This window comes from Bemisia tabaci, chromosome 6 (assembly GCF_918797505.1).
Source record: "Bemisia tabaci chromosome 6, PGI_BMITA_v3".
Classification (NCBI taxonomy): Eukaryota; Metazoa; Arthropoda; class Insecta; order Hemiptera; family Aleyrodidae; genus Bemisia; species Bemisia tabaci.
Window position 1 is genome coordinate 52,181,956 of NC_092798.1, and position 12,338 is coordinate 52,194,293.

General features: G+C 40.5%; 1 protein-coding gene across 1 annotated transcript in view; it reads right to left on the bottom strand.

The window, feature by feature from the left end:
* Positions 1-12,076, bottom strand: part of LOC109042038 (uncharacterized) — a 503,516-nt gene extending 491,440 nt beyond the window's left edge. The window contains exon 1 of the mRNA XM_019058595.2: positions 11,731-12,076. Within this exon, the coding sequence (XP_018914140.2) occupies positions 11,731-11,800 (70 nt within the window). The 5' untranslated portion in view covers positions 11,801-12,076. The remainder of the gene's footprint in view (positions 1-11,730) is intronic.
* Positions 12,077-12,338: the final 262 nt, after the last annotated feature.

The following is a 12,338-nucleotide window of genomic DNA, read 5'->3' on the forward strand; positions in this document are numbered from 1 at the left end:
TGAAACTTTGAGGTTCTAAAACTGGTTTCGTTGGTTTCCTCGTCCAATTTTCCTCAAAACACGGCCCTTGAAATTTAAAGTGAGACGAAATAAACATCAAAATTTGCATTTGAGTCAAAAATGTTGTGTCCTGCCTCTCTAATCGACTCGATCCAATGTGTGCCGTCCATCACAATCACAGCATACGATGTCATCCACCGCGATAGCGCATACCGCAGTTTTTTCCACCTTGGTTTCATTTAGATTATACGTCGAGCAACCAGTGTAAATCGTCGCTCCTCTGACGTAATGACGTATTTCAATTTCCAGATCAGCCTAGGAAAGCATAGAGTTATGCGGAGAACGGGGCTCATGAAACAATCGAAAGTTATGCTCTTACGTCCGAGGAGCGTCGAAATTTGTTTAGAAGATTGATAAAACCGAGGTGGAAGAAGTCATGGTATGCTCTACCGCAGCGGATGACTTCATACACAGCCGTGTTTTTCCAATAAGGCAACTTGCCAATTGAACAGGTCTGAATATTTTTTTGCCCATCAAAAAACTTAAAACCATCAAAAACAAGATTTCGAGACACGTATAACTAACCTCGAGTTAGGTCCATTGCAAATCGTGCGGAAAAGTAACACAGCGAATGGCCGCGAGGAAATGGTCTCCGGCTCTGAGCGATAATTATTCGAGCGCGCCTGTGTGCCTGGTGGTATCGACCAAAAATGAAGGCGTACACAGCCTTTCATCAAAGGGGTTTGCGATGCCGTCGAGACTTCACGACGTTGCGATCGTCCTCTGGAAAAGAACCTTTAATACACGAGGGCATTTTTCAGAAAAGAAATCTAATCACCCAGTTCGGAAAGGGCCGAATTCTCAAATGTTTAAAAAATGAATTTTATTGCAGGGAAATAAGGTCCAGCTTGGGTTTCGAATACAGAAAATTATGAATTCATATAAGTGTTTTTCATAACCAATCTCTCGATCTTCAATCTGCAAACTGTCATAGTTTCAGCCCAGTAAAGCTTTTTGAGGCGATTTTTCAGCCAAAATATGTTTGTTAAACATTGCTTAGCCCCGTTAGTCGAAGCCTCGTTACATACCTTGGAAATTTTTTATCACAATGCGTCATTGTCTAGATGAAGAAACTTAACTACACCTCGGTTGCAAAATTTAATCAAACTTTTAAATTTGTCCAAAAATGCACATTCAAAATCCAAAATGATTTGTATTCATACATAAAAACAGAGGAAAAATTCGTGATATTTCCAGTTGGGAGTTTTCAACGCATTTCTACAGCAAATCGACGGTGAAACTACCAAACCACGTATCTCGGTTTGCGACGTCGCAGACTTCCTGTCATACTTTATTTTTTAAATGAAAAACTACTTAACATCCAGTCTTGAAAATTTCTGTGATTTTTCCTCTTTGTGCGGAGAAAAGTCCGTGAAAATTTCAAGGAATGATATTGATTTGGTCTACTTCAAAAAAATAAAATGTGAGCGTAGATTTTTAAACACCGCAAACGAGATACGTGGTTTGGTAGTTTCACCGTCGAAATACAACTTGTGAGTAAAAATTTTGCGGCATGGATTGCAGTTACGTTCTTTCGTTTCGGAAACAAGGACAGGGTCCATGGACCGGCAAGAAAACGTGACGTAAAGGAACCAATCATCTTCAGAAACCCATGTGGCAATCCTTTCTGTATAAAGGCACTCCACAACTTTCGAGGGTAAGCAATAAATTGAAGTGTTTCTTCGAAGAATGGCGACGGTGGGTGGCTTCACTGCCGAATTTGGCACGATTTCCCTAGCAGTTCTGCCGTACTAGAAAAAAAATGTCGTATGTGCCTTTAGAAGTTACCAATCACGTCTGATAATCTAAAAATTTTCAAAATTATTTTTAAAGTTTTTCCTTTAATTCATCAGAAAATCTTAGTCGTAATTCAATCTACCGTGCCTGAAATTTTTAAGAGAAAATATTCATAACTTTCCTTGAGAATTAATATTTTCTCGGGTGGAATTTGGCAACAATCGGAAGTTCATATGATGTTTTTCCTTAGCGTGGCACAGGCACTGGTCGAAATTTCGAGCTTTTGACAGATTCGACGAGTTTCGACAACGATGGGGTGGCATCGCGAGTCGCGGAGGTGGCTTGAGCTTCAAGTTCTTTGAAAGGGACGGCCATGACCATTATCACAAAGACATCTTCGCGAATTGTCGCCAATCTTCACGCCAATTTCCTCGCTTGACGAGCGATCTCGAACCTCAGAGAAGAATGGATACCCGAAAAACCGAGTTATCTACATAAGTGTAACGTCCCGTGATTTCTCTCCGCGTTTCGCGTATAACGAGAGATCTTTCAGTTTGTTATTCCTGCCATTTTATTTGTCGGAGTGAGTTTATTTCGGGAAATCCATGTACAATTTTTAAAACAATTTGAGTGTTCGTGCGGGAAAAAGGAATTCCGTGCACTTGCACAGGAAAATTTTTTGAAGATCAATTTATATCGAAAGTCAAAAAAGTGGCATTCGAATTTTTGAGGGGAAACACTCTCAAGAGTCCTAAGAAATAAGTCGCAGGATTTCGTCCAAGTTGGTGCCAGTTTTCGTTTAGTGGCGGATGCGACCTAAAATAATTTTGGTTTTATGCGCGAGCGGAAAATTTGAGTTGAATCAGTTTATAAAGAAAAATAAACAGAATTACTTATTCACTAACTTACTTTAAAAAAATTCAGCAAGATCGATGCATTTGACGAGAGCTTTGACAAACACGTTTAAGCTAAAATCACGTCTTAGTGTGATGCATTCATTTTGGTTTTATGGCTAATGGCTCATTATTAAAATAATTCAGATATTTCTAGGATTTTCAGGGGCAAATTCCCAATGAAAACGTATAAGGCTCCCTTCATTTCTGCAAGGAGTTTAGGGCATTTTTTTCATTTTTCTCGAGTAATTCTGCGATGAGGTCAAGCAAATGTATGAAAATAACGATTTGAAGCAGAAAAGGCAGAAATGTCCATTGTCCAGTGTTAAGCACCAATTTTCCAATGGCTCTCCTGATATTCCCGGACATTTTCCGTTCCCTAATGATTCTTAGTCCTTCCAAATCTGGAGTACCACGGATTTAATCATATCAAAACAAGATCCTACGACCCTTTTTGAAACAATATAACCTCGATTTGCGACGAACAAAAACGAAGTAAAAAAAAAACTTTCAAGGAGGATTCTCGGAAGCCGTCACTTTAAAAAATGGGAATATGCACTCTAAGAACGGAGCTCGCTGAAATTGAACCGAGGACATAATCACCAGAGGAAGGGAAGCAAAGTTGCCAAATGTGTGGCGATTGCAGCAAGTAACGAACTACGTCTTTTCTCTATTTTAATCCTCAATTGGACGTATTTTTGTCAAACGGAACTATGTGTACTAAGACATTAACCCTGGGTCCCATAAGAATATATGTATAACAGGGCTCACGGCATAATGCACATCGCTCCGTTCGGCAGAAGTACATCCAATTAATAATAGATCCACGAGAACATTAAAGGTATCTTATTATAATTATTGAAACATTGGCTCTTTTACGCATACATTCAAACCGATGAAATCCAGGAATGCAGAACTGCAAGAATCGCCATTAATTTGAGGGAAAAGAACTACAGTTATACTTCTCATCAACATGGAGAAAAATTGAAGGAGCATTGCTTTAACATGCCGAAAGGAAGACTGTCACCCGATGCAGTAGGAATGTACTCAGGACAGAGGCCAACTGTGCTTAAGCGAGGGAATTGGTGATGTAAAATCGCCATACACAGAATGTGCTGAAGGACAGAATCTGTGGCTGCATGGGCAGATTCTCTTTTTTCTTTGTAATGTTATGAATGAGAGGTTGGCAGTTCAGTAAATTTAAATTTCTTTACTTTTTGTCTAATTATTCTTTACGTCATCGAGAAAATTCCTCAATATTTATGCCACGATTCTTGGCCGTTCCCAGATTATTCCTGACTTGGAGAAAGGAACAAAAAACCTGCACCCACAACTCCACACAGAAAAAAAGGGAATCTGCTGAAGCACTGCGTCAAAGATTCTGTGCTTGCGCACATTTTTTATACGGCAATTTTTTCTCGCCAATCCTTCTCTCGCTTTGGAAAAAAAAATCCTTAATTGCTCGCGTATGCCGAAATTCCTGGACATTCAGAGAAAATGCATGTTGCAAAGTTGGACGACCGTTCGATCTGATGGTTTCAATGTCATTTAAGATCATAAAATTCTCCGACTTTTCCCCCATTTCCCTTATAATTTCGATCCTGATTTCATGGAAAACCCCTGATTTTCAGCACAATACAGCTATCGCGATCCTTCTCTTGCTTTAAAGAAAAAATCTTTGCTCGCGTATGCCGAAATTCCTGGACAATTCAGAGAAAATGCATGTTGCCAAAGTTGGACGACCGTTCGATCTGATGGTTTCAATGTCATTTAAAATCAAAAAATTCTCTGACTTTTCCCCCATTTCCCCTGATATTTCGACCCCGATTTGAGGAAAACTCCATGATTTTCAGCACAATTGAGCTACGGCGAAAAAGCGCCGATTCGCGGAGCCCGAAACTGCACTGAAAGGAGCCGAAGCGTGTATGAGGTCAAAACGTCAGCCCCGGCCCGGGCACGGCGCGAGTTTTGAAAAATGACCAGCGCCACGCGGGCGTCGCACAGAGGACCGAGTCAATGGGAGAGGCCGGACAAAATTTGGAATCTTTAAAAGCTTATAACTCCGTTCATACAAAACTTTGGGCTTCTAAAAGTAGTTCCATTGGTTTTCTCGTAAAATTTCCGATAGAGAGCACCCCTCAAAATTTAAAACGTGACGAATTAAACATTGAAATTCGCAGTTTTTGTCAAAAATGGACCACTAGACAAGGTACGAATTTCAGCATTCTGATACATGTTTCTCAACCAAAATTTCACGTAGAACACGATACGCACAACGAAAATTACCAAAATCAACTCCTGACGAAGATATTTAATGATTCTTGATGCGTGAATTCAAACCACCCGCTCATGAAAACTCAATGCTCTACGTGATTCACATCGCGCGCTAAATGTTTATCATGACAGTCTCTGCGATGTAAAAATCTTCAACTTCAATCTTGACACTTTGGCTCAGCTATAGCAAATTACCAATAGTTTGAACAACACATGGTGGAAAATGAACATTGCTCGATTGAGAAGCTTGCTGAAACCGTTGTAGTGCGCGATTTGACTCACGTAGAGCTTTGAGTTTCTTGTGAGCGGGCAGTTCAAATTCCTCGTAATCAGTGCGAAATAAAAACGTTAATATCTTCGTTAGGAGTTGATTTCGGTAATTTTCGTTGTGCGAATCGTGTTCTACGTGAAATTTTGGTTAAGAAACATGTATCAGATTGCTTAAATTCGTACCTTGTCTAGTGGTCCATTCCATGTCCGACCTCTTCGATTGACTCGACCCACCGTGCGCCGAGGGCGCCCGAATACCGCATCATTTGTAGCCCGTCACCGTCCGGGCTCTGATAAGAGCGAGAAAAAAGGTGTAAATGTTGGTGGAAATACGACGAGATTCCCGGCTCCCGGAGCTAAGAGCTAGAAAGTTTCCAGGGAAAAGGGAAAGCGAAATATGACGGATAGAGCGCGGGGGAGAGGGGGAGGGGGAGAACTTGAGGAACAGCTAAGCTCCAGTTTATGATCTTGTCAGAGACAAATAGACGGGACCGGAGTTATAGTTATGAGCTCATTTGTATTACTTAAGGTGACCTCTGAATTATGGCCTCGGAGCCTTCGGAAATCGCCCGAGTTGGCGGTTACATTTGCCCAATAACGAGTTCGGATTGGGAAAAGAGCCCTCGTTATTGTCTTTCACGCATCCCTTCGGCCCCTGGGGGGTGTATACATCAGGGATCCCATCAGCTTCTCCGTGCGGTGAACGAAAAAAAGCATCATCCAGAGGATAAGAAAAAACAGGGATGAAATTGCCGAATCTAGCGTGGACGTATCGATGGCCAACATGCAAAACCACGTATCTCCTTTCGCGACGTTACAAAATTCCAGTCATTCTTCATTTATACTTTAGAAAGCTGGTGAACATAGTTTCTTGAAAGCTTCCCTGATTTTCCTTCACTACTAGCAGAATATTCTGTAAGAGGGCGAAACTTTGAAATTGAGGACAGTATTGTCCCTGGTATTTTATTAGCACTATACGTGTATTCTACTCCTATTTTTTGGCCTAAATGTGAAGAAAAATCTTGATAAGATAGAAATCTAGTGCAAGATAGAAATCTAGTGCTTATTTGTTCCATTTCCTAAAATGGTGGCAGTGCTAGGATTTTGTTTCGTAACTCACGACCGTCACAAATATAGCTGAGATTTGAATAAGAAAAACTGTGTAAGAAGAAAATCTAAAAAATTGGGACCATGTACGCTTTTGGATCCTGGAGACCGTCTAGAATTGGGAAAACACAATTTTCAGGAAAAATGATGAATTTGATTTTTGGACTTTTTCCACCCTGAAATGTCTCTCATTTGAAATTTTCGCCCAAGAATTTCAAGTTGTAAAGTTCGCCTTTATCTCTTCGGAAAAGTAAAATAGGAGCGGAAATTTTAGAAAACCGCCATGGAGATACGTGGTTTTGTGGTTTTCGTGGCACTTAGGCCATTGTTATTCATTTTCGTCTAGAAATTTATGAGCCGAAAACACTGGTCGAAAGACCCGAGAACGTGAGACTGAACTTAAGCGCTGAATGTAAGACACTTCCGTGTGGACCGCGCCGGGCACGAGGCGGACAATGTAGCTGAAAATTATTCTCACGTGTCGGGCTCAAAGGCCTCGCTCGGAGGGGGCTAAACTGCACCCGCGAAAGGAGGGGGGCGCGGGGGGAGCCGGGGGGGAACCGGGGGCGGTAGATTAAAGACTGCGGCAGCATCCCTATTCCGGGCGTTGGGGGCCGGACCGCGGGGCTGCGAGCTTTATCTCGGCAGGAAAAATAGGTTTTATAATACAATTATAATGAAGTAAACAGGACGGACCCATTGAAACAATGCGCCCTTAGCCTCGGATAAAACTAGACATTCCAGAACTAAGCTCGCTCCTCCGCAGGAAGCCTCCGCGGTGTTGCCTTTGTCTCCACTTCCGAGCAACAATACTCGCACTTGTTCGCTCTTCTTTCTACTTCCGCATCCCTGCCAAACGTCCCAGAAAAACCGAGCCACGTTTTCTGACGAGAAAATTGACTACAATTTCCAATTGGATCGGCTCGTCCAAAAACGTTCGTTCTTCAATACACGGTTTCATAATTGCAGTGGTTTCTTCTGCCTTACGACACTTGGATTGCATTTTGCAAAAAGGATCCAAGAGCATTCCAACGTTGCTAGGATTTTGCAATTGACATTCTTTGCAATACAATTACTAAAATCACGCAAAAAATTGAATTTACTAAGGTATTTGCTTCATTAATTTATAGTTTATTGACAGTTAAGATGAATATTGTTTAAATGATCAGTCTATATTTGCAAGGTGAACCAAGTTGCACAAGCTTAGCGACATAGGAATGCTCTTGGTTCCTTTTTTCAAAACGCAATCTACTTATGAATAAGGTCCATCTCTTCAGTAAACGTTTAATTATAATTAAAGGATATTATATAAAATTCTATTACGTTCCTGGCATCTTAAGCTATCTTGTGTCTGTAAGTTGCAACGAAATCGTAAAAAAAACCACCCAATTGCTGAAATACTGTATTGGGCATCGGACGTTTTCGCAAGAGCCAATTCAATAAATTAGGAACTATACAATTTCTGGCTCATTCTGTAAAAACGATTATGTACGAAGGGAAACTAATGGTACATGCGTTGTTTCTGGACTGAAAAAAATTTTTTAGTTCCTAATCATAACTAGGATCCAAATCGGCGTTTCTCTCACGAAAGAACTTAAATACATTTCAATGTTGGCAGATTTTCTAGCGCGAATTGCATTTTTACGAAAAGGACTTCAAAATTTCTAAGGGGGAATTTCACAAATTTTTCTTATGAGCTCATGCAAAAATCAGGACAAAATTTCGACGAAAATTGCGCAGGTTGATTCTCGTAAAAAATTAAATTGTTTGAGTCAATTTTGCAACCTAGGGATGTAGTTACGAGAAACGAAATTTGAGGAATCATGCTCTAAAATGGACATGTTTATGCTAAAAGGAACATGCAATCCCTATGCACACAGTTCATTTTAGCATAAATAAGTTCAAATGTGAAACTAAAAGAGTAACGCGCAACGCATGAAGTCTGGAATGCGAAGCGCGCTTTGGGGGGTTGTGCCGCGAAACGGTCCGGGGGCTTGCCCCCTATTTAAAATCGAAAACTCGCCGTTACCTAGACAAAAGAACGTTGCTACTTTTATACGGTGCTTTAGTTAAAAAAAAAAAAAAATTGGTTTCGTTCATTTTTATGCTGATAGTAAAAATGAATTATAAATCCCGCAATTTACTCCTGAATATACTGATTGACCTGAGCACGATGATATACCTTACATTTTAAACTGAATACTTATTGGATGCTATTTCACAAGCAGACCTAATATGCTAAATATGAAATTCCGCCTGATAGCGTCACAAGGCATTAAATTTTTCCACTTTGAAATCTATGTTTATAAAATATCCCCTGACACAGAAAATTTTTGAAAATTACTGCGAACTCAGCTCACTAAGCTTTCCCAAATGAAAAAATGCAATTGTTTCGAGTGCACTCTCCATTTTAAAAGAATCGGAGAGCTCATTCAATGAAAGTTTTCAGTCGAAAATGATACGTCTATTCTTAAAACGCCAGTTATTTACCTAATCTGCTCATACATAGTTTAAACAGGACATTCCACCTGATAACTTCAAAAGGTAGTACATGTTCTCACTTTTGACGCTACTTTTCAAAAATATTCTTTGCCAGAGAAAAATTATGAGAAATACTTCGAACTCAGCTCCCTAAGCCTCTTAAACGACACAACACAATTTCCTCGAGGAAACTCTTTACTTAAGAGAATTGGAGGGCTCATTCGAAAAACATTTCGAGCAGCGCTAGGTCAATTCTGAAAACGTTAATTTGGGCCGGTGACCCGGCAGCACTCGGCACGTTCCACCGCGGTAAAAATTAAAAAGTGAATTTTTGTCCCGTCAAAAGATCAACGTCTTACGTAGAAGCTAGAATAAAAACTTGGTGGATAATTAATCGTCTTCTCCACATCCTCCCCGTCCTAATTATTCATTTTTAATTCGCATCTACATTTGGGCCTTTGACGGGTCGAGGAGCCTCGAAAACCGAGGCCCGGGTCGGAAAGAAACGCCGCAAAAACACTCACAAGTCGCCAAATTTCCGCCCGATAAAACACATTTTTTAAGGAAAGTTAAGATGGTTTTTCCTTGAAATTTTCGATATATCAAATTCAAGTGCAACCAAAACTATCCAAAGGATCGCTAGTCAAATATTCACAAGTTCCCGAGAGGATTTGTTTTTTAATTAAAGAAAATATGGCAACGTCTGAAGGCTCATAGGGGGTTTTTCGTGAGGACGACAGCATTGACAAGCGCCGAGCCGCCGGCAGAACTGAACAGCGTCCTCGAGCCGGGGAAAAAAGTTGCTCGGATGATGGAAGCTGGAGAAGTGAAAGAAATTAATTACAGTTTTTAGCAGGAGTTTCTGCGAGATTTCCCTGCCTCTTTATTATCAAGTGGCTTTCTTCGGTGCTTTTAAATTTTCAGAGATGAAAAAACTTTGACGAAAACCCACGCTCGCCCAAGGAACGACTCGGGATCCGCCAAGCCCGACTTTGAGAATTTTTTCGCTGCACGGCACAACTTCGCCAGGGTTTTTTTCTCGTCACTCCCTTGTCTTTCTGTAGTTTTTTATTCGACCCGACCTTTTTTTATTTTTTTCTGCACCTATTTTCACATTTCGTTGTCTCCCGCACGAAGAGACGTAACTCAATTCCACGGTTCCAAATTGACTCAAATAATTCAATTATTGCCTGAGTAAACCTGCAGAATTTTCGTTGAAAATTTGTCCGATTTCTGCATGATATCAAAGGGAAATCAGTGAAATTTCAGTCAGAAATTCTCATTATTCTCCTCGTGCGGAAAAATTTGGCAACATTGAGATTTAGTTACATTCTTTCCTGAAACGACGGTTTCGCATCTGCTGTAAAATAGTGATATTGCAGGGTTCGTAGTAATTCCAAATTTCTCGATTCCCTGTGGTAAATCTTTCTTTTTTATGGTCGCGAGAGAAAAGGAAGGGTAGAACTAATCCAAGAATCAAATCTTTCAGGCTGTCAAAACTTAGAATTCCAACCCTTATGACTAGCTATTGAAGTAGTAACATAGTGCTGGATCCACACTGATACTTGCATTGATACTCATTAGAGGTTACATTTTTTACTCCAGTTGACATTAATAAGTTTTGTTTTGTCTTTCTATTCCCAGCAAAAAAGTACGGACCAGCACTATTTTACCACCTTGTTACATACCGATAGGGCCAAATTTTGAGTGTGTTTTTTTTTTTACTAACTATTACCTAAGTGAAAAATTCCCTGTGTCTATCGGGTTTCTTCCTAAATGCCTTGTGTTTTCACCAGAATTATGGTAAACAAATCTTTCAAAAAAATAACGCATAATTTTGCAAGATAGCGTGAATTTTAAGAATGGTCGAAGTTAGCGAGGACAGTTTTAGGGAAAATGAGCAATTTGTCGGTTATTCAGCGACGTTCGCTATTTATTTGGTTAATCAGGTATTTAATTTTTTTTCGGACTTGGTTTGGCCCATCCGGTTGCTTCCGGCGTTAACATTAAAAAAGGAACCTAATACCATTTCTTTGCAGCAATAAATTGTTTCATTTAAGAAACCTTTCTTATTTTAGAAAGTCGCTCCGGGTAAAAATTGTATTTATTACAACGAAAAAAACCGTCCTGTTCTTTAGCAATTACCCATTGCACTGAGGAGCATACTCCTTGCATTCAGAATAAACTAATAATTATTTCATGTAAAGTTTAGGTGGCGACCATGGACTTTACCGCATCATACTTTAATATTTTTGGTGGTCACACATAGAAAACGATTTTCGCCGGAAATAAATTTCTGCTATTACACCTAACATTTTAGCCTAAAGGTTTGAAGGACAAGGCGCATTAGTGAAGTTTTTTCTATTTCAAGAAATGCGTGTTTAAAGTTTTAAAATTAAATGGCTCTCCTTATGGCAGAGAGAAAGTTCAAACTCACAGTATAATGCTTAAAAATTGAACTTAAGCAATGAATTTTTCAAAAAATATAATATGTGACTAAATTTAGTTGAAGTCATGGATATCTCAATTTTTTCAATCACTGCACTGGTGCGCCTTGTCCTCTAAACCCTTTAGTTGTCCTATAAAATCGGCTACTTGGAGATGTATAGGTATCTTTCCGCGACGAGGAGTCGTCACGGAAATTATTTCCTTTCGCTGTAATCATGGATTGGTAATCGGTTTGGTACATAAACACTGAAAAAAGTGAAGTTGATTTAACATTCTGGATGTAAAAAAAGTATGCGAGATGAATTAACTGCTACAGCAATGACTTGAGCTATGTCAAGATGTAAAATTAACTGTCGTAGCGGGTAATAAAGTTCTCGCAAACTTTTTTTTACATCCAGAATGTTAAAAAAACTTGACTTTTTCAGTGAATGGTTGCTTAGAAAAATACCGGAAAACTAACCTGTGAATATAAGGAGGGACGCGAAGGAAAACAAAACATAAAGCGCAGAGAACAAATTCAACAAGCACATTTTTCTCGAATCTTCACTCAACGACAATCCAAGGAACACATGCGGTGCGAAAAACCTCTCAAGTCGTTTCCACTTTGTATATTTTACCACTTTATATTGCACGCAGTCTCAGCTGCCGGACATCTCGCTGGCGGCGAGCTTTTATGCGAAAGGGACGAAGAAGCACTGGACACGGACTCGCGCATTTTTCGCGTCATCATGAGCCCGCGGTCGCGCGCGGTTCGCGTCATTCATGGCGGAAGGGCGAACACCGACTGGCGCCACCGACGGGGTGCAATATGCTCCTCGTCCGCGACTCCGCGTCTCGTCGCGATTTCATTCATGCGACGCGCAGCGCTCCCGGCGGCAGGGTCGCCAACCTCCGCCGCTACGTTATTTTAACACATCCCACCCGCCGATGACGGGATTTCCAGCTCCGAGCTGTAAATACAGCGCCACCGTCTTGCGTCGCGACGATGCGACATCCGATAAGGGATGCATGGGTGGAACTAAGGGAGGACCCCCCCCCCCCCCCCGAAAATGAGAGGGATCTTGCTTA